Here is a 25298-nt window from a genome sequence, read left to right on the forward strand (position 1 = left end):
ACAAATGTAATTCGTAAATCCTGAGTAAGGACCTACTTGGACGATAAGGTAAAGTGCAATTCAAAATTAAATTTTGTGTTTATGGTACATTTTGGATGTCTGTTTACAAGCAAGTCTTTAAACCGTAAGTAACGGTTTGTCCCTACAAATTGAAGTACGGAAATTTCAAATTGTAATTATAATTTTTCTCTTTGGAACTTAACATCCAAAAGCATGAATTTTATGCCCGTAGGACAATGACGTTTTGGTGAAAATTGCAGCGGCAAAAAGAAGGAAAATCCATCATGTTGACCGATTCAGCCCAGACCGTGATCGCTTTGATGTTTTCTGAGCTGGTAATCACAGATATCGTGGGAAACACCCTGGTTTGTGTTGTTCTGATTAAAAACCAAGGAATGAAGTGGGCCAGTAAGGAGGAGTTTGAGCTTCTTTTCTCTCCTTCGAACTTACAGCAATTTTCTTTGAAATGCATTTCTTTGCGATCAATCGAACTTCTTAGAGACCAAGCTGTGTTTTATTATCCTGGGTAGATCCTGTTACATGTGTTTTAGACGATTGAAGCAGCGAACGAGAAAGAAAAAACACTTCAAACAACTTCTGTTTGACAACTTACAAATATATTTATTCTCGAGTTAAACATAAAAGCCGTCTTCTCAGCTTATTTGTTCTATCTCTTTATTGCTATCAAGTCTCGAAGAAGGGAATCACTACAAGAGAAAGCGGTGATATCCAATATACGTTTATCTTGATTATAAATTACTTCTGAAGGATCGAATATATATCAGAATTGTAAGAGGGGCATTAGTTCTAAGCGCTGTTAAAACCAACTGCAAAATAGTTTCTATATCTGTTTGAAAAGATGGAAGATATGTTAGGTTCCGTTGTTTTATTTTAGGATTTGAAAATATAATTTGTGACATGTGAAATTAAGAGACAGAGAAGAATTTGAGACTTTGAAGTAAGATAAAGAATCCCTTTTATTTCTAGAACACCTATAGTCTATTGCTGGTCAATTTGGCTTTTGGTAAACTTTAACAGTAAAATTTACTTTTAAAAACATCTGGCGAACGACTTTCTTTTTAATAAAATATGTGTTTATTGTTCATCGTGGTGCAGGATAGTAGATAAACTTAATTCGTTTGTCTCACTATGGAGTCGCTTTGGATGTTGATCGCGACGTTTCGACTGCAATACTGTGCGTCTTCATAGCCAATATCCTGTCCCCCTTGACAGGCAAGTCAGACTACTCAGTTATTAACTCTATGCACTTCGTGTCAACTATCAGTCATGAGAAAGTACACGATAACGAGCTCATGGTACCTTTTGACGTGGAATCTTTGTTTAAAAATGCACTATCGAGGGTGCAGTTCAACCTGCATTGCGAGAAGTGGAGAACAACGGCGATCTTGCTCACCGCACAAACTTAACACCCACAAAAATTGCCCACCATTTGAATTTCGTCTGAAGATCGACATATTTCCAATACAACGGGTCAATTTATGAACAGCAAGACGGAACAGCTATGGGAAGCCCTGCTTGTTTCCGCAGTTATAGCTAACATCTACATGGAAGAATTTGAGGAACATGCGATAACAAATGCGACTTGCAAACCTAAGATCTGGAAACGATATGTAGATGACACTTTCCCAGTCTCAGACCGGGACCATGTCGACGACTTTTTACAACATCTAAACTGTCAACAGTCTACTATTCGTTTTACCATGGAAATCAAGAAAGATAACACCATTCCTTTTCTCGACATAACAGTTACAAGGGACTCAAACGGTCTTGTCACTACTACTGTCTACAGAAAACCCACCCACATTAACCAGTACCTAGCCTATGATTCACACCACCCTCAGTCAGTAAAGCGTGCTACTGTTAAGTGTCTATATGACCGTGCCAAACACCTCACAACGAAAGCGTCAGTTATCTCTGAGAAAAAGAGACACTTATTTGTCATCTGTACTTATTTCTAATGGTTATCCTTCTTCATTTGTACGAAAACTCGTAAAGACAGCGAGGGTAACAGCCAGCAAAGAACCCGCGCAGGAATTTGAATCTATTGCCGTTCTCCCTAACATAAATGGTGTATCAGAGGTTTTTCGCCGCTGGCTACAACATCAAGGCAACAAAAGGAGACGGTGTCGTTTACAAGATCCCATGCGAATGCGACAATGTGTATACCGGTTAAACAGGGAGATCAATTCCTGTAGCTTGGATACCCACGATCAAACAACACAACAGCCGATCAATGAGGACCTATGAGGGAACACCACTTGACAACCGGAATAATAATGAGAAGAGGGGCTAACGGTCGAAACGTCAGCCTTTGAACTCATTACGGTGGCCAATTTACGTTTTCAAATCATTTGTTAACACTAAATTACCTGCTTTACTCTCCCTCTTCCTTTTTAGTCTAAAAGTTATCGACCAAAACTGTTCAAATTAACGACAAAAGCCTGAATCTTTGCCACAACACTTATTACCATGAGACTAACGTTTCCTGATACAGGGCCGATCCAAATTAACTTCTGGAGACGAGAACCAGGCATGGCAGAAATTCGCTAACATGACAACAAGGCTAGGAAAAAATAATCCTCTTAAAAGACATTGCTTGGGGAAATTTGCGACAAAAGCTTTCAAACATAACCACTGAGTCATTTTCTATCCATTCGTATTCATCTTATACCATTACGTGACTATTAGTCAAAGGTGCATGCTGTTCTTGGCTGTAGCACATGCACATCAACAGCTCCATCAAGAATAACTGCATCAGCTACTGGTTGAGTTGCGATCTGTGCTGATGCGCTGGGCAAACACTTCACCAAGTCTGCCTTCTGTCCTCCTCCAAGCTGTCCAAGATGCGAAAGTGATGGCGGCCATGGTTGGTTCTCATACTTGAAGAAGTCTTTCAAGTTTCCATCATGAATTGACACGCTATTTCATCGGCGGCGGCAGTCCACTGCAGGCGATGTTGACTGAGAAACGGTTACGTGCTGCAGGAGCGTTGATGCGCTACAAATCCAGCGTGCAACGGTTGCATTTAAGACCATCAGTTGTTGGTGTGAGCCTCCTGTTGTGAGCTGCTTGATATTTCTTGAAACGATTCCGTTCGACAGCGGCAATGCTTTAATGGACCATTGATCGCCACTTCTTTTTGTCCATTGCTTCTTCCTCCCACATTCTTCATGTATCTCTTCAATGCGTCTTTGAAGCGCAGTTTTTGTCCACCGCGTTTTCTCCCTCCAGAGCTGAATTCTCCATAAAACACATATTTGGGGATTCTGTTGTCAGACATACGACACACATGACCGGTTGATAGAGCAGTCCTGTTTTAGACACATTTATTTTCATGCCAAAGTGGCGAGCGGCACAGGAGAGCCTGTCTGCAATTTCTTGGATGACAGTAGGATTTGTTGCAACAAGGGCAGAATCATCGGCAAAGAATAACTCCCTTACACAGATTTCCCTTGTTTTAGCAGAAGCTCTGAGTCTGGCAAGGTTGAAAAGTTTATCATCTGTTCTTGTCTTGATGAACACTCCTGAATTGAGGTTGGTACACATTGATTCTAGGACAGCCGCAAGATAGAGAGAAAAGAGGGTTGGTGTCAGTACACAGCCTTGCTTGACACCGTGATTGATAGTGAAGGGTTCACCTGTGTCTCCAGCGATCCTAACAGCACCTGCCATTTCCTCGTGGAAGGGCTTGATGATCTGCACCATTTTCTAAGGGCAACCATACAGCTTCCGAACTTTCCAAAGTGTCTTCCGATCAACTGTGTCGAAGGCCTTGGAATTGTCAACAAAAATCATGTAGGGGGGCTGATTTTTTCAATTGCTTTTTCTTGTAATTGTCGTAATGTGAATATCACATAGATAGTAGATCTGCCTGCCCTGAAGCCACACTGGCTTTCTGGTAAAACTTCCTCTGCAATTTTCTTGTTACGATTTAAGATTATTTTTGACTCCTTTGCTATGTAAAGCCGCAAAAATAAAGCACAGTCTTCCTTCAAAACTCCTATTTTCGCCTTTTTTTTTGAAACTGTCTTCTTGTTCGTCGAAGTGAAAGTGGGAAGATTATTCTTCTTGAGAGGTTGTGTAACAGGCTTGCTTCTCTCGACGAACCGCTGATTGACAATTAAACGAATTGTGCTGTTCGTCACCGATTTTTGTAACATTTTGAACAGTTTTGACAACCTGGATGCGTGAATAGAAGGACACACATGTCTCTGAACATTCTGAATGAATGAATAAAAGACAGTGTTCCATCTTGAAAGCTGTACGATTCCTCTGCCCTGATGTTAAAACTTAAGCTTTGTGACCCATGAGCGGGACTTCAGAGCCATGTTGTTTCGTATCGCTACAATTGTTTTCTTATATTTCACACACCATTCATCATTGATATTTGACCACAGGGTACCCAAATATTGAGATAAATATCAAAGATAGTCTCATGATGGGATAAGATGAATACAAACGGTTAGAAAATGACTCATGGGCTATGCTGGAAAGCATTTGTCATTTAAGAGGGTTTTCATTCTTAGCCATGTTAGTAAATTTCTGACATGTGTGGTTCTCGTCTCCAGAAGTTTACTTGGATTGGACCTATATGAAAAAATGTTAGTCGTAGGGTCATAAGTGTTGTAAAACGTTTCATGCCTCTATCATTAATAATGAATATAAAAAAATCACTCAATTCTGATTGGTTAGGATAAATGCAGTTTTCAGGTAATTCAGTGCAGAAGAGAGTTAATTCAGTGCAAAGATGTAACAAACCAGATATTCTGATTGGTCAATAAACAAAGAAACTCACAGATAGCCAATTGAGTGCGGGCCTTGGATATCGCAACATTTGGATGCGCTGAAAATTTGCCAGCAAAACAATGGCCGGCATTTATTTAGGTTTATTTCGCTACCTCAACAACAATACAGCAGCTGAAAAACAGCTCTAACAACAAAACCATTGTAAAAAGCATTGCTCTTTGGTTTTCGGTTTGGAAAAAGTGGTGTTCAAAGAAGGGAATTGCCAAAGAAATCGAAAATTACGAGCCGACCCAGCTTAACACTCTGTTCGAGCGATACTACGCTGAAATTAAAAACAAACATGGTGAAACCGCGGAAACGATGATTCCATTTCATCGAAAGTGATTCTGACGCAGACTGAACAATTCCTTGTACTGTTTAGCCGGACTTTGAACTTTTTTGCGCCTTGAAGATGTCAAAATATTATTGTATATTATTGTTTTGATCGTACGCGGTTGTTTTGACCGAACGCACAAAGTCACTTGCAGGCTTTGAGTAAATTATTTTTGCAGTTGATGCGCGCGCTTTGCTTCTGCATAACTATGGTAAGCTATCTCACATTTTTTCATGTATATCATTAATACGTAATCACGTGATTTTTCTCGAGCAATTTGGAATTAATAAGCACCTGTTGAATTTTTTCAAAAAATGGCACTCGCCCTACTGGCTCGTACAATTTTGTCAGTCTTTGAAAAAATTTACTCGAGCTTATTGATTAAAAATTGGACTCGAAATCATGTGATTGCCTATACTTATTTGAACGATTTAGTGTTATTGGTTGATAACAGCTGGACTATTTAAATGTCACGAGCAATTTCCTCAGGAAAGTTCTATTGGTAAGGCATCAAGTTCCTGTCATTCAATGACGTCAATGCGTGGGTAGTTCGTCAATTCCTTAGAAATGAAAACATCCTGGATTTCTCGAATTCTTTGTCTTTATTTTAGCACGATTTTACCAATTAATAACCATAATGTGGTAAGTAGAATAGTGGTTGGCGAATTTGAACACAACTTGTGAAATTGGGCTCCAACCGCCAACTACTGTACTACTAACGAAAACTTCATTTCGACCTGTAAAATACAAAGAGGACAATGACGAGAGCAAAGTATAATAAAGTTATTAATTGACGATCATTTTCTTCATTTTCTCATGAATACAGTCAGACTTAATTCATACGGTACTTAGCAAGAGGTACAGCGTTTTGTAATACACAGAATATACATTCATGCGAAGTCGCACATATTTAATCATCGAGTCCAAAGAAACAGGTGTCTGCGTGGTAAATAAAACACCCACAATTACAATTATACATCCCCCTGTTTTCATTGTCGCCAATTAACTTACTTCTTTCCGATTGTGATCCGGATCGTCAAAGTAAAATAAAACAACGCTGGCTTAATGTTTATTTTCCTTTCAGTCGAAAGTCAAAAGCTTGAATCTGATTAGCGCCATTAACATCTCCTTTGTTCATGTTGACATAGAAAAACCATCGATGAGTGTATATAGATTATTAAATATAAAATTGTGAGTAAAACTGCGGCAAAGCTTAACGTCTCAGTTTCTTATCCTGGTTGTTCCTCGTGTCATTACACGTAGGAATGAGCATTCTAGATCTTTCTAGAACATTAATGTACGATTTCCATTGCAAATGACATCAAAACAAACACAACAGCGAAGAAAAATTACTCTTTACTGATACAGACAGTCTAACTTATGAAATCGAAATCGAAGACGTTTAAAAAGACCTCTGGAGCGATGAAAATAAATTCGACAGCGAATATCCAGAATACTCATGATGTTTCGATAAAACAAACAAGGAAGTAATAAGTAAGTTCAAAGATGAAGCTTCCAGCATACCAATAACAGAATTCCCATGCGTGGTTCTCGTCTCCAGAAGTTATTTTGAATCGGCCCCATATCAGAAAATGTCAGTCTTAGGGTCATAAGTGTTGTAGCAAAGTTTCATGCTTTTATCATTAATTTGAACGAATGTTTTTTTTTGGTCGATGCCAGCTGGACTATATAAATGCTACGAGCAACTTCCTCAGGAAAGTCCCATGGATGAGTCAGCAAGTTCCTGTTTATTCAATGACGTCGTGCGTGAGTAGTTCGTCAATTTGTGAGAAATGAAAACATTCTTGGGTTCTCGAAGTTCTATGTCTTTATTATAGTATAATTTCATCAAATAATAACCATAATATGGTGAGTAGAATAGTGGTTGGCGAGTTTGAGCACAATTTGTGAAATTGGGCTCCAACCGCCGACTACTGCACAACTAACGACATTGAATCTTCAATGAAATGCGTCAGAACAGCGTAATCAGATCTGGCTTTTACGCGTGCTGTAAAAAAATAGGGCCATTTCGTGAGCAATTTAGAAAAGTACGATAATTTTATTGATTGACGATCATTTTTTCATTTTCTCATGAACACAGTTAGACTTAATTCATACGGTACTTGGCAAGAGGTACAGCATTTTGCAATTCACAGAGTAATCATACTTGCGAAGTCGCAAACATTTGTGCATCTCTTTAGTACAATCGCAATTACATACCCCTCGTTTTCATTGTCGTCAATTAACTCATTTCTTTCCGGATCACTAGAGGAAAATAAAACAACGCTGGCTTGATGAATATTTTCCTTTTAGTTGAAAGTCAAAAGCTTGAATCTGATTGGCGCCATTGACATCTCCTTTGTTCATGTTGACATGGAAAAACCATCGATGGGTCTATATAGACTTTTAATTAAACCTCGAAACATCAGGCACAACATCTTTATGGGGATAAGCTGACAATCTATCTGAGCCTCTAAAACTTAAAGTAATTCTCCGGAGACGTAAGGCGATCAAGCAATTTTACAAACAGTTTTTAAATGGAAGTATACAATACTTCTTGCTCTGATCAAGATTTTCGTGAGTACCAGTTTATACGCAAATCGCCTCGTCACTGGTACGTGTTCTTGTGCGTTGTGAATGTGGTTTTTTCGATTTCTGCAACTGTTGAAAATTCGATAATTTTACTCGCCCTCTTCCAGTGCCGCACGATTTCTTCGTCGTCCAAAGCTCTTTTTTACAGCTTAGCTCTGTCTGATTTTGGAGTTGGTATGGTCGCTCAACCGTTACAAGTTGCCACAGCTTTGGGGGCTCTCCACGGTAATCTTGAATTGTTTTGTTCGATTCAGCCGTTTTATGCTGTAGTGGCTTACTTCTTCTGTGCCGTGTCTTTTTCAACCACGACAGCAATAAGCATTGAAAGATATCTGGCGTTGAGACTCAGAATACGATACGGACTGATTACAACCGTGAAAAAAGTCACTTTGGTTGTAGTACTTCTGTGGATTTGCAGCTCTATCTGGGCGGTCTCCCGAATGTGGAATATTCGAATCAATAAAATTAGTGCCATTATTCTTGGCTTTTCCTCCATTGTCATAACGTCTTCGTGCTATTTTAGAATATATCAAACTCTGAGGGCTTCAAAGACAAGAGTAACAAACGAGGCTGCCACAAGGCGACCTCGAAAGACTTTTAGCATGATTCTGTACCGTAAATCTGTAAACAGTATGCTGACAGTTTTCGGATTTCTTGTAGCATGTTACACTCCTTATTTCTGTGCCATAGTTGGGGTAGCATTGTTGGGATATAGCTCCCCAGTAGTGTTATCAACAAATCTAACATCTTTTGTAATTTTTCTTAATTCTTCTATAAATCCTTTCGTCTACTGTTGGCGAATTAGAGAAATTCGTTCTAAAGTGATGTTAATGATGAGGAAATTGCCCGTACACTAAACATCAGCCTGAAAAAGAATTTTTCAGCCAGGGTAATGATCAATTTTTCATCCTGGGTGACAGCTTATTCACTTCTCAGTTCTAAAACAGGAAAAAGGTAACAGCCCCAAATGCATTTATTTGGCAAAGCTGATTTTCTGGTAAATTTTCATACTGGAGAATTCTTCGTAATGTTTCAATATTCTCAGCCTAGCAAGGAAAGATTTCATAATAAACACTTGACTTAATGAACGTGTGCTATTATCTATTTACTTGTATTGCCGGTTAACACTTGTACTGCTTCATTTGTCAATATTATTTTCTGGCAGTTAATTAGCAGGCCACGGTAGCAGTTTACGCGGTCGGATGCTGCTTGCGTGGGAATCAAACAGATTGTGAAAACACAAACTGACCAAGGTGTATCTTTCAGTGTTTCAGTTTCTAGCATTGCGTTGTATTGCGTTTGGCAAGGGCTTCCTTTGTGTGTTGAAATTAAAATTAAGTCTCACTTTCTTTGAAAAAAGGATGTGAGGCTTAGCTTTCAAGTCTAATTACTCTTCTTAATACATTGGTCCTTAAAACAGACGGATACCACCGGGCTGAATAAAAGCATTTGATCATTTCGAGAGTTTTCATTTGAGATGTTTGTTCCGGCCAAACATCATGTCTTGAAAACGTAATAAGGTATTATTTTTCGTATAATACACGACTTTTTTCTGGGGCGTAGAGTATTTTGACTGTCTGCTTTTCTAAAGATCTACAGGACATTTTAATTTGCGATTTTTGCCAACCGCTTTTAATACAATGCATGGATAACACTCTGCTCGAAAGAGCGTTTTAAGGCGAAATTTATATTTTGCTACAGTGAAGGAAATTTTGTTCACAATTTTCGCCTCTACCAGCAGTTGTAACGGATAAAAAAGACAATAGCACATTTCGCAGTCTCTTCTCAATAAATCCAATGTATCGTACATTCACTTTGAGAAGACTTCACCTAAGATCTCTCTAATTCACGTTTGTATCCACTCTTGCGGCAGGCTTTTTATATTAATGAATGAAGGGGTAAGTTTCTAAGGAAACTGTGGTGCTGCGTCGGTGGGAGAGTATAGAAGGTAATTTAGTGTTAACAACTGGGTTGAAAACGTAAATTAGCCACCGTAAAGAGTAAAAAAGCTGACGTTTCGAGCGTTAGCCCTTCGTCAGAGCGATTAGAGGAATTGTGGGTTGTGTATGGACTTATATGTAGAAAGTGGAGCTACGCCATTGGTGGGAATATGATGACGAAAAAACAGGAATAAATTAGTTGAATGAAAAGCGCTCGTTGATTCCGTGGGGATTAAGGGTGCCGCACTATCTTTTCGCAACCCCCACTTATTTCATTCAAACGTGACAAAAACATAGGCAACTTTTTAGTCAGGAGTTCATTTCAAACCAATGACCAATCTGGAACTTTTAAATGCGCTCGCTCACGATGCAAAACTTGTCCTTTCATTCACAACGTACAGAAAATATCGGGACCCAAAAGATCCATTAAGATCATTGATCACTTTACGTGTACCTCCGCCAATGTTATTTACTGCATAACTTGCACTTATTGCAATAAGTTATACATCGGCGAGACAGGAAGACGACTGGGTGACCGATTCCGAGAACACCTTCGCGATGTGGAAATAAATGACAAGGACGCATCCAAGCCGGTCGCTAGACACTTTAATCTTCCTTATCATTCTAAACAGCATATGGCAGTTTGCGGCCTTTCCTTACATCTAGGCAGTTCGGAAAGCCGTAAAACACTAGAACAAAAATTTATATTTCAAATCGGCACCCTTAATCCCCACGGAATCAACGAGCGCTTTTCATTCAACTAATTTATTCCTGTTTTTTCGTCATCATATTCCCACCAATGGCGTAGCTCCACTTTCTACATATAAATCCATACACAACCCACAATTCCTCTAATCGCTCTGACGAAGGGCTAACGCTCGAAACGTCAGCTTTTTTACTCTTTACGGTGGCTAATTTACGTTTTCAACCCAGTTGTTAACACTAAATTACCTTTTTATATTAATGATTAACTAGAGGGCAATAATGAAAATAAGGAGGATTTACAATTTACATCTCTATTTTCATCTCTGTTTCATTCCGTATCTACTTTTTGTTTTGCTCACAAGTTTTCTGAATTACAAGAAAAAAACTGAATAACACAGACCAAGAGCTGGAGACAAACAATATGAAATGGTAATAATGCATAGAGGATACTATAACATGTGATATGATTAACAGCTAAAACTAGTCTTCCGTGCACCAGCACGTCTAAGCTAGAAAAAAACGAACGCTATAGCTTGTGTCGATGCTATGTTTCAAAAACGATGTTATCTTGAAGTCTCTTTTACACCTTCCGCTCTCTTCAAATACAGCCACCTGTATCGAATTTATGAAAAGCACGTTTTTACTCGGCTAAGGTCGTTATAGATTCTCAAGGTAAACCAAACATATCAAATAATCAAAACGATCATAAAACCGGATAAAAAAACAACAAAGTAAAAACAATTTTGCTTTACAACGCATGTAAATGAATGTAAAGAACGAAGGCATACTTGTGAGATGACTACAAACAACTACTGAATTTGGAAGTACAAGAATCCCTTAAACGAGAGTGCGATTCACAAAAAAATACGCTAAGGTCCTTCGGTTTATTTAGAATTGACAGTTCGACAATTGACAATTGTTTTCTTTGACACACGTCCAAGTCGAACTTGAAGTCATAAAGCAAACTTTGATCGTGTGAGTAATCATGTAGCAAAAGTAATTTATTTGCTCTGTATCTATTGGTTTCCTTTTTTATGAAATTTGAAATCGTTTGACATATAAATAATACAGGCGCAAAAAGCTAATCTACGGTAGGATACATACGTATCCCAATGAACTGTCATTATTTGTACATGTTACCATGGCGCGTGATGGAACAACACAGACCGTAGCTCATATCGTTGAAGTATATTCCAAGGTAAGTGCTTCAAAATTGGAAGAGCTTAGATCCTCTTGTTGCTGAGGTGAAGACTTCACTGAGCTACTTATCATCCAGCCTATAATTATACTTATGCTATAACTTGGTGGTTTGCTCTTGGAGTTTTCCCAGCGCCAGTAATGATTATACTATCCTCCAGACAGAGTGGTGTACAGATTGTGGATCAAACGCCTATCGATCACACCAACTGGCAACAGGTTGGTAAAATGTATCAAAATTCTTTAAAGAGAATTATATTGAAGGGGAACCTCCATTTTATTAAAATCTGTCATTTATCTGCTTGCTTTTTTAATTTGCCTAAAATGAAGTGAATTAAAGAAACTCAACGTTGCCCTCTGCTTACATACTCTACTCACATCCCTCCACTCGCTTCCACAATGCATAATTAACATCTAAAGCGTAAATATATTCCTAGCTATGATCCAAAGTAAGCACCAATATGACTTATTAAGGTAGATTTTACATAATTCCTTAGCGTTTGAGTCCATCAATAACCAAAATGGAGAGTATTTGTCCTATAATCCCTTTGCGAACACTCTGCAAATACTACTAGGACTGAATTTGACTGATCTCTGTATTTAGGGAGTGACGAAAGTTCGCAAACGAGCGCTTTGTGGTGATCCTTGTCAGTATTATTTTCGGAGTCTATTGGCTTACAGACTCGATCGTCTTCTTTGTGTCCCAGTCACTCCTTAGGCGATGTAACATATGCCGCAGCGTCTATAATGATAATGCTTTATTCTGTCATCAATCCCCTTGTATACGCTCCGGTCAACCAGAGATTTAGGGAGAAGATCAAAGGTACTATCTCTTTCCCCTGCCGCCCAAATAACAGGATTTACGCTGAAACAGAGCCCCAGAAACTAGGCGGGACAAACAGTGTGACTAACCCGACACCACACTATAGCGGGAGAAAACTTCAAAGCGTTAAGACAACGGAGGACATGAATCTTATTAAAGTGTTTTAATCTCAACTAACTCATCATGATAAGAGAATAGATACTACAAGGGTGTACTTTGAAAAATATTTCGTAAAACGTGCATACCTAGACTATTTTTGAAGAATACTTTGCTAAACTACTTCAGAAAATTTTAAAATACCTCACCAGAGCTTGCATGTGTAAACTTATTTTCACTCAGAAATCAGATTGTGATTCATTGTTTCTTCTTCATTTATATCTCTATACATATATATGTAGTTGATCCTGTACTCACTTTTAAGTGAAATGGAGCGGTTCAAGTACTAAACGTGTTCGACTGAAGCGTTGTTGCGATGTCGTTGAAACTTTGTGTTTCGAAATAAATTGTATAGTTTCCTTACACGTAGAACGTATAAGTGATTTGATATTTTTGGAACTCACTAGAACTTATTTATTTCGGATGAAGCTTCGAAGTCGTTTTTAAGAAAAAAAAAAGATAGTTTTACGTTGCTCTTTGTGCAAGAACCTCGCCGACGGGGGAGGAACGAACTTTCAAAAACTGAACCATTAAAGACTTTAAGAAACATGACTGAGGTGTTGTAGGAATCAAAGGACACTAGGAGGTAGAATGCGCCTTCGTTCATGCGATTTCCTGTACTTATATTAAGGGCCACAGAGCTATCATCTCCATCACTGTCATGTACGATCCCTGTTAAAATGAAGTGGCAAGAAGAATTATTATGCACCTTTGTTCATTACTTGTTTTAAGGGCCACAGAGCTATCAGTTCTAACACTTTAACGTACGATTCCTGTTAAAATGAAGTCCACTGTAATATACGGCGATCAGAGTTATAATGCACCTTCGTTCATGTAATTTCCTATACTTATATTCAGGGCCACGAAGCTATCAGGTCTATCACTGTCACGCACGACCCCTGTTAAAATGATCCATTGTAATGTATTGCAAGAAGAGTTAGAATGCACCTTTGCTCATGCGATTTCCTATACTTATATTAAGAGTCACGAAGCTATCAGGTCTATCACTGTCACGCGCGATCCCTGTTAAAATGATCCACTGTAATATATTGCAAGAAGAGTTAGAATGCACCTTCGTTCATGCGATTTCCTATAATTTTATCGAGGGCCACAGCGCCATCAGGTCTATCCCTGTCACGTACGATCCTTGTTAAATTAAGTCCACTGTAGTAATTTATATTGCAAGAAGAGATATAATGTACTTTTGCTCATGCGATTTCCTATACCTATAATATCAAGGGTCAAATGGCTATCAGTCCATCAATGCCACGCACGATCCCTGTTAAAATGAAGTCCACTATGATATACTGCAAAATAATAACGTTTTATTGAAATTAGTAAGTTTTCCTTGGCAGGTGCATACGCTGTACTTGATGCTGAAACTTCTTGAGAACCATCAAGTAAAGTGAAAACGTCACGAGTTGAAGTGTTTTTGAGTAATCCCTTGGCAGGTGTTTTTTTTCTTTTTTAGGCAACGTACACTTCACGAAAATTGAGCAAATTCTCTTCGTGACTGTCAAGTTTCTTCTCGTCAATGCAATCTTTTTTATTACGTTTCCTTCCCGAAAATGAGAGAAAAGAAAAATGATAGGCCGAGAAAAAAAAAAAAAAAAACCAAAAGGTCGCGTACAATAGTGATAACAGCGTGGAGACCTCGTCAACTTCAGTGTTGAGATGAGGAGGGGAGTGACAGGCACTCTGTTAAATTTTTTAATGCCACCAATGAGGTACATGTTGCAGCCATAGATATTTGTTTCCGCCTCATGATGCCTCACCAGTACGGCATGCATAGCTAAAATTATATCTGTTTTTGGTGCCTTGGAATTTATTAGCAGTCAATCTATCAGTGTATCATGATACCTATGTCATGCAAAGGAAAAAAGAAAACGAAAAGAAAAGCAAAGAGAAAATAAATACATTTCCATTATTGCCAACTTGAGGATATCCTTGCGCAGTCTAATTGTTCATCATATTTATACTTTTATAACTATCTACCGTCTTCGTCGGTTATTGTCGTCTCAAAGCGCAATTTGCGGTTGCAACTGAACATTTTTAACACATTGGCACATCGCCAATATAATTAGGTTCGGTTCATGTCTCATTTTAAAACGTAAATATATCAATTAGAATGCACTGACAACTCAAACTAGATGACTAGTTTGCCTGCGAAGAAAATTAATGAAGGTTAATATTACAAATCTATCCATGGACATTTCTTGCCATTTTGAAAGGGAAGAAAAAGAAAAAAATCGGCATCATATGCTTTTGAAAACAATTTTTGTTTAAAATGATTAGGATCAGAAATTTGCGAAGAAGGACCTGAAACCTCGTGAAGGAACATGTCAATTGCGGTATTTATAAATTCAAACACCTGTCCTAACATGGAAAGCCAAAAAAAAATTGGAACAGAGATTGTATAGATCAGAAATAATTTGCTTCTGAGCGATTTCTAATCAAATCAGACGATTCTAATCATTTTACAAAGCACTGAGTTACTAACAAAAAAAGATAAAAAAAAAAATCCCAGAGCACGCACAACTAGCATTGTTAAATCGGAAATTAGTTGTCACAAATGTGTTGATATCCGATTACAAAACATAGTTTCTTATTATTTCTAGAACCCTCCTACTCATCCTGAGGCGAAGACAAAATTCAAAAAGTTTATTCGGTTTAGTCGTGTATAACTTTGCTAGTACAGAGGAAAGAAGACGACTGTCTACCTCATATGTTTCAAATCGTATTCCCCTGCTGAATCAGTGTTAATAAGCTGTTGTAACCTCTTTCTGAATATAGACTGAGACCTGAAAACTAGTCTGAATACGTCGTTTAATCGTTGGAGTTGAGGAAACTCTCTGCTTTTTCTAAAAAACAAAAGAAAAACCTGAGGTAAGGATACTTAAATGACAATGCCTTTGCCTGGTGAAGATAAAAACGCTGTATTGTAAAATTGAGGGACATTGGCATCCTCGTTTACATAAGTGACGCACAATAATATAAACTGAACGTTTGCTGTTTGCCTTTCAAGCGAAAATATATTAGCCGCTGTTGTAGATGTGATATATTTTTCCATATTTCTGTGAGATCTTCATGTAGATTAGAATGTAAGTCATCGAGACCGGCTTAATGTTTACAAAGTCTAAAGTTCGCTACCGTGGCAAACGTGATTCTATTCAGTGTTTCATGCCCGTACGCGTCTAAAATCGACACCTTCGCATGTGTTAATTAGAGTCTATGGTTTACTTTTTTTCGTCATATTATGTTAGATTCTCATGGATTTTAATTATTGAAAAACCATGCTCCGACTTTCCTCTGGTTCGGTTTAGTGATACGTGTTTGACATTTATTCTATAAAGTTTTATCGACAATGCTCACGTATCTACGTTTATCGCAGCAACTCCATCGTTTCATATGAGAGAGTTCTAAAGGTACTTCTGGCTTAAATTAAATCGCACTAAGAGGTTGTGGGGATGTTTATTCGTTTTTATGTTACGCATGTACCATACGCTTATGAATAAAGGGGTAAGTTTCTAAAGAAACTGTGGTGCTGCGTCGGTGGGAGAGTATAGCAGGTAATTTAGTGTTAACAACTGGGTTGAAAACGTAAATTAGCCACCGTAAAGGGTAAAAAAGCTGACGTTTTGAGCGTTAGCCCTTTATCAATCGCTCTGACGAAGGGCTAACGCTCGAAACGTCAGCTTTTTTACCCTTTACGGTGGCTAATTTACGTTTTCAACCCAGTTGTAAACACTAAATTACCTACCATACGCCATGTTTTGTTAAAATCTTCTCGCATTGTCATTGCTTAATGTCATTTTATTGAATTATGTCTCATTTTTTTTAAACCAGGTCTCCGAGAGGCATGAGTGAATCAGCTAACATTGCCATAAGCACAGTACTCTTCACACTAATTATCGTAGACGTCGCGGGAAATTCTATTGTCTGCTTGATCATAAAGAGAAACCGAGACATGAGGTTGTTATGAATACCAATTTATGATGTTAGTGACATTTTGCGATAATTTTTCATTCGATAAACAGCCACTCGCCAAGGGTGGGACATAAGTTTGTTGTTTAAGTGACAAAAAAAAAACGCAATTTAACCACAAACCATAGATAGATATCAAGTTCATTCCCGGGCGAACGGAAATACTATTATTTAAAAATTCGCAAAATTACAAAAGGTACCGTACACGCTATTAACTGTATTTTCTATTATCATTTCTACAGAAATATCGTAAATTATCTACTCGTGAACTTGGCAGTTGGAGACATAATATTCGCCATATTTATTGCCCCCGCGGTTCTTCTCAGACTAATTACTTCCTTCCACCCAGAAGGCATGACTGCTACAGGTCTGTGCAAATTTGTGACAGGCGGCAATGTTGCGTGGATTGGAGCGGTTTCCTCCATTTTCAGTCTGGTTGCAATTGCTATTGAGCGGTATTACGCTGTGATGCATCCCTTTAGTAACAGGAGAAATTTTACTAAGCTTAAGTTCAAGGTGCGTAAAGGTTAATGTTATTGCAAACTTATCAATAAAAATAGAATGAACCGCGTACACGTTCCTACAGCTTTGCTAAAGTCATTAGCTAGAATAACAAAATACTTGTTTTAGAATATTATATTTATACGTTCATTTTTGAATATTCTACAATAACTTGAAAATGACCTCCAAGAAATCGAAACTTCGTTCCTTTTAATCGCCAATTTTAATTACAAAATCTTCACCAAGGAAACTTCTTCTAACTAAAACTGGTTTAGAAATCAATGATCAAAACGAACATTAATGTATTTATATTTTCATGGTATTTAACGGTTAATTTAATTTGGTTAACTACGTCTTCTCACAGAGATTATCTTAATCGTGCTCAAATATAGTTTCAGGTGATCGTCCTGGTTTCTTGGATCTTCTCAGTTGCATTCAATACTCCCATGTTTCTCATTGCAACCTTCGACGACAAAAAGCAGTTCTGCGTATGGAATTGGCCACAGGAGTGGATGTCAAAGGTTTATAGTGTGGCTTGGTTGCTTGTGGTTGTCCTTCCTCTGATTGTCATGGCCGGGTTATACTCCCGTGTTGCAAGAACTTTATGGTTTAAGCACCACAGCATTCACCTTTCTCGTGAACAGCGGGTGGGAGTAAAAATATATGTTTCCAGATCTTTCCCCTTGACTCATTTCAACCTATAATACCATTTCTTTTCTATTGATTAATTTTACTTTATTCCATGAGTCTGTAAGATAATTTTCTAGCGGGAAGAATATCGTGGGATATTCAAGAGTAGATTAGGATAATTCTGATTGTCATTCCCTCAATTGCTTCTAATAGAGCAATTAAAGAAGCACAAGAACTGGTGGCAGTTTGAGCTACAGAATTCATGCCAGTTTCTTCACCTTCTCCGAGGGTTAACTACAACTAACAAACACAAACCATCTGTATAAATTAAATCTTTCGTCAACTTAAACAGGGAGATTAATGAAGCATGTGAGAAAGCCAATGTTTCAGAAATATGGCTTCCATGCAAGAGGGCAGATTCTTCGAGTTCTATTGGGTAGATAAGATTATGCAAATTGGTAAATAGAGAATCGTTGTTAAACTGGGTGAAGGCTAAGTATGGTCATTGATAATTACTTTATTGGGTTACTCGTTTCGAGGATCGCTGTGAAAAATAATGGAACAACTCACTGATAAAAATAATTTTATCAAGTGTTCTTCTTTTCCTTTCCTCTTATCGTGATCGAAATGGATAATAACTTGTAACTGTTCAGATCAATCCTAAACAGAATTTTTTTAATTTCTTTTCTTTTCTCAGGGTGTTATCCGAGTGCGGAAACGTGTCACTTTAATGGTCATGTCTGTCACTGCCATTTTTGGGATCTGCTATGGATTCATGTCAGTTATTTACGTTTTAAGGAAATTTACATCCTACAACATTAGCCCTGTCTTAGTCTCCGTTTCTTTCATAATGGTGTTGTGCAACTCTGCTGTCAATCCGTTTGTGTATGCATTGTTAAACAGTCAGTTCAGAGAGAAGACTAAAGAAATGATGTGCTTCTCCGACTGCTCAGGAAGCAAGGTCGAGGAGACCTCAGAGTTTGCGTCTTTGGCATGATAGAGTTATGGAGATATAGAGTTTATCATCTCCCTTTTCTTAACTTGTTTCTTTCCAGGACCCTTGGAACAATCCTTTTGCAACGGCTTTTGAGATCACTCATGTAGAACTCAAGTTCCCTGTCAGCTTTATAGCGTTCTGGCTTGAATATTTAGTCTTCAACTGAAATAATACCGTCACTTGAATACTTGTTTTTCGTTTAATTATTGTTTTAAGCCAATTTTGAAATGGCATGAAGGTTGAATTATACGTTATTCCTTTTGTGTTTCTCTTATTCAGAACGTGTGGTATGTAAAAACTTCATTTAATTACATCTCTTACAATAACTTTCGTAAATGTCGCGTTTTCATCGATCGATAATCATCATCAGTGTACACAATTTCTGAAGAAAATAACTTTACACAATTGTGCCAAATAAGCTAAAGTAAAAATTCAAGTGCGCCCCTCGGCTTTAGTCATTCGTTGAATCCAATTATCGTGGACGCAGATATCTTTGATATTATTTCTTTGGAAAGAGCAAACAATTCATGATCTAGTGCAGTTCGGTTTGCGCCTTTTGGTTTCAGTTTTACTTCTGGACATCTTTGGATTAATATCAATGATCGGTAGGAGAAGAGAAAATCATTGGAGAGCTGCATTTTCCGACTTTGTTAAAAGAACAAAACTGACCAACTTAAAAGCCCAGATTTGGAGCAGGGATCTAAGCAGCAACAAAAATTGTATCTTAGATTGAAATAAATTGCAATATTATCTTTAAGTAGTTCTTAACCAGAAAGTTCCTTCGGTAAAAAATTTTTGAATGTCCTTTTCACAAGGAAAGTCGTCTATTTCGTTTCAGTTCGAGCATTTACGTAGGATTTTTTTGTTTGAAAAAATTTCGTTCTCGTCATCAAATGATTCTTCTCTCTCCTTTTCTCTTAGAATCATGGCAAAACTACAACTTCTTCTTAGGGGTCATTTTACCCTTTCTTGAAAAAAAGAAATTAAATATTGCGTTTGTCATTTTTGGTGCCAGTCGGAAAGTTGGCCAGAAACTCCTATATTAATTTTTTTTTACCATGAAACGGAAAAAACCCTGTAGCCTATTAATATTCCATGACTACATTTCCTTAGTCTGGTATTGGCACACTATACCGTTCAATTCCACTTCTTTTTCGAAACAATTCAACGCCCGAGGATTCAAAAAGCTATCACGCCCACCCTGAGGCAAGATAGACCCTGAAAACCCAAAGCCGCAAAAAGGTAAGATTGCACTGTAAATTATCCTCTCTCACACAACTTATGACAAATTTAGTAAAGTTTCCTTTGCTTTAATTTGTATCAGTATACATAACGAAATCTTAAAAGAATTTCACGTTCTATACGGTATAGAAGGACGATTCTTTGTTTACAGTAATTGTAGGCAACACTGCCTGCTTCACGTAGAAGTTGTTATGATGAATAATTCTTTTGATTGGAAATTTAATATTTGTGCAACAGTTCACGGGAAATGTTTCGATCATAACAAAAGACAAATTTCCGTCGAAACTTGCCACTTAGAAAAAGAGATCGAGACGGCGCGATTTCTGCTGATTTCCCTACGTTAAAACTGATTACTTTCTTAACAAAATCTATCGCTGTTGTACAATAATTTACACATTTACGCTAAACCAGCTTTGCCACAATATTCTTGAGGTGAAATTGAAAGAAATCACACAATAATTATACTTTTACAAGGTAAACATGGAGGGTAAACAACAGTTAAATGAGGACTGTTTAGTTGAGGTCGAAATGGATTCCCGTAGTAATTGCTTGTGGACTTATTTTTCTCCATGGTTTTCACACGAATTCATACCTTCCAAGGTTGAGGGTAATAATGTCAAAATTACGGATGTATTAGGAAAAGAAACCAAGGGTAAAAGATTATCCTGCGTTATCATCAGTGGAGCTTGACTAATATCGAGGTAATTGTCAAAGCTTGAGAGAACTCTTAGAGTGGTCTGGATTGCTGCAAGTAATGTAAAAATATTTTTGGCGGAGGATATCCAATGCATCGGTACATATTGCCTTATTTCATTTTCCATGTTTTTTTTTTAAATTATAGCGCTAATGATTTTTTTAAAATGGAAATTATTTCAATATAAAACAGAGCTGGAAAGATATCAAGAGCATCTTTCACTATTAACGATCAGTTAACTTCATTTAGCAACCTTTTGACGTTAAGTGAACATAAGTTCACCATTTTTGTCTATTTCGTAACGTTTCTTTTCTTGTATGGGTAAATCATTGCTGATAGTTAAGAGGTATATTATTTGTTTGCTATTGAAATAAAACCTTGGAGAATAATAGAGTAGTCTTAGTTCTTACTGAGCAACTCCAAGCCTACCCTGGATATTCCATGTCACGTCAGTGAGTTGCAAAAGTAGTTCCGGCTTGAATAAATTCACATCAAGACTTTGTGGGGATGTTAATTTGTCTTGATTTTACATATTTAGCACGCACCTGTCCCACGTTTTCATCACTCTTTGAGTACATTCTAAATGCCTTTTTGTTTACTTTAAATCTTTTTACCAGGTTTCATACAAGCATGAGTGAATCAGTGACTAACATTGCCATAAACGCGGTACTTTTCACACTCATTTCCGTAAACATCGCAGGAAATTCTGTTGTGTGTTTGATCATTAAGAGAAACCTACACATGAGGTTATTACGATTACCAATTTATGATGTTAACGATATTATGTGATAATTTTGCATTTGATGAACAATAACTCGCTAAAGGAAGGAACTTAAGTTCATCGATGTAAGCGACAAGAGAAAAAGTTTAATTGCTCGCCAGATATCTTGACAGATACCTAGGTTGATTCCTGTACGAAAGGAAATAACAATATTTATTCCATTCCGTCCTTGCAATCGGATTTGCTCTCGACAATGCGATATAGTTACGGATCGTATTATTTTTGTCCTAAATCGCAGCTTTTCCCCTGTAATTGAAAAAGGAAAAATTAACTGAGAAACTAATCAGATTTCAAGGCTTAAAAGTAATGAAATTGCCAGAAAATGAAAGACAAAGAAGGCAAAATAAAATGGATGAATTTCCTACGGTTTTTAAAAAGCGACAATTTTGCGACTTTAAAACGGATTTTGTTATGTGGCAATTGAGTCTCGCTATTGACTGTTTTATCTATGATCATTTCTATAGGACTCTCATAAGCTATCTACTCGTGAACCTGGCAATTGCAGACATGATATTCGCCATTTTCAGCGCACCTTCCGTTCTTCTCAGACTTACTTCCTTCCACCCAGAAGGAGTGATTGCTGCAGGTTTATGCAAATTCGTAACAGGTGGAAACGTCGGGTGGATTGGAGCAGTTTCTTCAATATTCAGTTTGATCGCAATTGCTGTTGAACGATATTATTCAGTGATTTATCCTTTTAGGTGGAACTTGACGAAGCCTAAGTTGAAGGTGTGTAAAGGTTAATGTTATTGCGTTCGTATCAAACCTGCACAACTTCCTTGCGACTTTGATAAGATTGTTTGTTATCTTGGCTAAGATTCTTATAGGTATCTGAAGGTCATCGATACACAATTTAACTTAATTTAAAAGAATCAATCATCATATGGAAATAATTTTTTTGAAGTGAAATGGTTGATTTGATCAGCCATTTCTTCACCGGTGAAATTTTCTCAGTCGTGTTCAAATATGCCGGGCTAACTGTTTCAGGTGATCGTCCTGGTTTCTTGGATCCTCTCAGTTGCATTCAATATTCCCATGTTTCTCACTGCAACCTTCGACAACAAAAAGCAGTTCTGCGTATGGAATTGGCCACAGAAGTGGATGTCAAAGGCTTACAGTGTGGCTTGGTTACTTGTGGTTGTCCTTCCTCTGATTGTCATGGCCGGGTTATACTGCAATGTTGTAAGCACTTTGTGGTTCAAACCTCTTTCTCGTCAACAGAGGGTAAGAGTTAAGAAATTAGTTAGCAGGTCTTTCATATCAGCTCACTTCAACCAGTGATCTCCTTTCTTTGCTCTTTGTTAAATTTTTCTTGGTTTCCTGATTTTTTTAAATAATTTTTTAGCAATGAGATATAATGTTGGAGATTCGAGAGTAGATTACGATCAGCAAGGACATCTTTGTCCTATTTCCTCCTGTGATTAGAGATATTGAGAAAGTGTAAAGCGGCCAGCGAGGACAGAGGGTGGATGGGTCTGCAGAAGTAAGGCCATTTTCTTCATCAAAAAAAAATACACACACACACACACACTCAAAAATCTTTTCTAAACGATAAATCCTTCGCTAACTTAAAAGGAAGCTTAGTCAAGCAGTGGAATGAAGAGGACAAAAAACAATGTTTGCTCGATGGAAACTTTGTCGTCAGCAAGATGGCGGAAACGGCGAGTTTTGTTGAGCGAATGAAATCAATCATTTTATCCCATAGCCACATTTTGTTACACTGGATTAAAACTAAGTATACTTTGTGATAATTTGCCATGTTTAAAATTGTTTGTTCTTTGGCGTGCTCAATCAAAGGACCTCTGTATATAATAATGGAACTACCCATTATCCTTAATATGGATGACAATTACTCACGGTTCAGACAAGTAGTTAACAGAATTGACTCATTTTTCTTCCTTTTTGTTTTTTTGATACAGGGTGTTAACAGAGTGCGGAAACGAGTAACTTTGATGGTCATGATTGTCACTGTCATTTTTGGGATCTGCTATGGATTCATGTCAGTCATCTACGTTTTAAGGAAATTTGCATCCTACAACATTGGCCCTGTCTTAGTCTCCGTTTCTTTCGTAATGGTGTTGTTCAACTCTGCTGTCAATCCGTTTGTGTATGCATTGTTAAACAGACAGTTCAGAGAGAAAATTAAGGAAATGTTGTCCTTCTCCAAATGCTCGAGAAACCGGGTCAACCAAACTATAGAAATTGCTTCAGTGGCATAATGGCGACATGAATTGTTATTTGAAGGCAAAAAATAACAAACCCTATAATTACTTCAAAACGGAAATTTACTCAAATAAAGAAAATGCATTACAAGTAACGAAACTGTGAACTACTTTCCACTCAACTCGAAGAACTTAATCAAAGTGCTCTATGAGCAAACTCGTGTATTGACACATGACTTTTTGAATTATGTTTAATGTAAACTGGTTTAGGGAATTTTTTGGTTGATTGTCGTATCTAGAGTACAAGCAGTAGTTCAGTGTTCGCTAATGTAGCAAAGAAACAAAGTAATTGAAATTGAAATGATCATGCTATTACATTTGACAAGGGTGAATGCTGTCATGTGTTTTAAACGTATATCATTTTTGTTCCTGGTTCAAAAGAAAAGGTTGGAAGTAAATGTGGGTGAAAAGTGAAATTTACTGTCTATCATTATAAAAATTAGAAAATCAAGGCAATAACGTGTTAATGAAAACATTAACGATTCCCTCTTTATCAAATGAGACAAACGAGAACGAGTTTTGAGTGATATAACTAAGCCAAGACTGCCACCGTCATTTTGGATCTCCGCCTGGGTAGATTTTAGTCACGTGCTAGGCAACGTATAATCAATAACAAGATAGAATTTCATTTCAGACCTATTTACCAATTTCGTGGTGAATAACTTCCACATTTTAGTACGTAATACGTATTTTGAATCTTCAAATTGTCTTGAAACTTACAAGAAGATTGTTCGTTAAAAATTCACTGAAAATCGCTAGAAAATCGTCTGTTTGTCAATAAGGGAAAGGAAGCTTTTGAGTCAGTCTCTGTGGTTATACAGAGCGGCTTAATCGGTTATCAATTTCAGGTCTTTAAAGGTCGCGTAGCAAACTTTTTCGAGAACTAATTTTAATTTCATCGAGAACGATTAGTTTTTATAATTTGTTTTGTAATGTTCTTTTGTACTGTTTGCTGTTGGTTCTGACTGCTAAGGATGGATTTAGTTGAAGCATGAAAATATATTCAGCAGCTGTTTCGTGATAAGCACGTAATTACATGGTTAGTTTCGTATGTCAAACTTACTGTTTACAGATTGAATTCCAAAATTCTATGTCCGATTTTTAGCAACGGTATTAAGGCCGATGGTGTGCCGGCTTAAAAGCTTCAATTATGAAAAGCGATAAGAAAATTTAACGAATTTCGATCGTATCTGTTACATTCCCGGACAGTATCAACAAAATTTCGGAGTTGTCTGACGGGCGAGAATTTCACGCGGAAACTCCACTGACTGTGGTCACGTTTTCGAGGTCACGATGTAGGTGTCTGTGTAAGATCTATTTTATGCTTAAACTGTTAATAAACCTCTGTCTTACCTTTTCCCTGTAAGAGAAAGCACTTTCCTTTAGTTGAAAAGTTTGTGTACCCTGAAACAGAAAATATTTGCAGCATTCTGATATTCCGTGACTACATTCCCTTTGATTGACTTGCATTGGCACGTTATACCGTTAATAACAGCCAATCCAAAGCCCAAGGATTCACAGAATTGTCACAACGCAACGGAGACAAGCTATTATAGACCAAAGCCGCAGAAAGGTAAGATTGTAACGTAAGATTTAGGTTCCCTTTCGAGCTCAGTCAGTCTCCTGGACGCTATTGGAATTAAACCACCCGGGGCCATCCGAGTGATTGAATTAAATGCTAGAGGAAGGTCAAT

General features: G+C 37.5%; 3 protein-coding genes, 1 long non-coding RNA gene and 1 pseudogene across 11 annotated transcripts; 4 read left to right on the forward strand and 1 right to left on the reverse strand.

Moving 5' to 3' along the window:
- The first annotated feature begins 284 nt into the window (after positions 1 to 284).
- Positions 285 to 2315, forward strand: LOC149039353 (uncharacterized; annotated as a pseudogene).
- A 5206-nt stretch (positions 2316 to 7521) lies between these two features.
- On the forward strand, positions 7522 to 8816 carry LOC149039354 (histamine H2 receptor-like). The gene has a single exon (XM_089185377.1). The coding sequence runs from the start codon at positions 7678 to 7680 to the stop codon at positions 8587 to 8589; it is 912 nt and encodes a 303-aa protein (XP_089041503.1). The 5' UTR covers positions 7522 to 7677; the 3' UTR covers positions 8590 to 8816.
- Positions 8817 to 11690: 2874 nt separating this feature from the next.
- Positions 11691 to 19001, forward strand: LOC113666738 (pyroglutamylated RF-amide peptide receptor). Of its 7 annotated transcripts, none has more exons than XM_089185370.1 (5): positions 11691 to 11793; positions 16400 to 16525; positions 16780 to 17053; positions 17431 to 17685; positions 18366 to 19001. In XM_089185370.1, the coding sequence occupies exons 2-5, from the start codon at positions 16413 to 16415 to the stop codon at positions 18663 to 18665; spliced, it is 942 nt and encodes a 313-aa protein (XP_089041496.1). In that variant the 5' UTR covers positions 11691 to 11793; positions 16400 to 16412; the 3' UTR covers positions 18666 to 19001. The 7 variants fall into 7 exon arrangements, with proteins under 7 accessions (XP_089041496.1, XP_089041494.1, XP_089041498.1 ...); XM_089185368.1 differs by lacking the exon at positions 11691 to 11793 and adding an exon at positions 15301 to 15439; XM_089185372.1 differs by lacking the exon at positions 11691 to 11793 and adding an exon at positions 15301 to 15439 and having other exon boundaries at positions 17431 to 17559.
- LOC149039355 (uncharacterized) lies at positions 14361 to 25269 on the reverse strand. Its single transcript, XR_016180586.1, has 2 exons — positions 24958 to 25269; positions 14361 to 15414 (listed from the first exon to the last, which is right to left on the reverse strand). It is a non-coding gene; the product is annotated as an uncharacterized LOC149039355 (long non-coding RNA).
- Positions 19786 to 23699, forward strand: LOC149039356 (substance-K receptor-like). Of its 2 annotated transcripts, XM_089185334.1 has the most exons (5): positions 19786 to 19907; positions 21219 to 21347; positions 21847 to 22111; positions 22370 to 22606; positions 23302 to 23699. In XM_089185334.1, the coding sequence occupies exons 2-5, from the start codon at positions 21232 to 21234 to the stop codon at positions 23599 to 23601; spliced, it is 918 nt and encodes a 305-aa protein (XP_089041460.1). In that variant the 5' UTR covers positions 19786 to 19907; positions 21219 to 21231; the 3' UTR covers positions 23602 to 23699. The 2 variants fall into 2 exon arrangements, with proteins under 2 accessions (XP_089041460.1, XP_089041459.1); XM_089185333.1 differs by lacking the exon at positions 19786 to 19907 and having other exon boundaries at positions 20978 to 21347.
- Positions 25270 to 25298: the final 29 nt, after the last annotated feature.

The sequence above is a fragment of the Pocillopora damicornis genome, chromosome 10, assembly GCF_964200805.1.
Source record: "Pocillopora damicornis chromosome 10, jaPocDami1.2, whole genome shotgun sequence".
NCBI classification, from domain to species: Eukaryota; Metazoa; Cnidaria; class Anthozoa; order Scleractinia; family Pocilloporidae; genus Pocillopora; species Pocillopora damicornis.

Excerpts from the sequence above, each read along its gene's own strand:
- LOC149039354 (XM_089185377.1), top strand. The coding sequence starts at position 7,678 with ATGGAAGTATACAATACTTCTTGCTCTGATCAAGATTTTCGTGAGTAC.
- LOC113666738 (XM_089185367.1), top strand. Across the intron at positions 16,526-16,779 it reads AAGAGAAACCGAGACATGAG|AAATATCGTAAATTATCTAC; the intron begins GTTGTTATGAAT and ends TCATTTCTACAG. Across the intron at positions 17,686-18,365 it reads ACCTTTCTCGTGAACAGCGG|GGTGTTATCCGAGTGCGGAA; the intron begins GTGGGAGTAAAA and ends TTCTTTTCTCAG.
- LOC149039356 (XM_089185333.1), top strand. The coding sequence starts at position 21,109 with ATGTTAATTTGTCTTGATTTTACATATTTAGCACGCACCTGTCCCACG. Across the intron at positions 21,348-21,846 it reads AAGAGAAACCTACACATGAG|GACTCTCATAAGCTATCTAC; the intron begins GTTATTACGATT and ends TCATTTCTATAG. Across the intron at positions 22,607-23,301 it reads CTCTTTCTCGTCAACAGAGG|GGTGTTAACAGAGTGCGGAA; the intron begins GTAAGAGTTAAG and ends TTTTTGATACAG.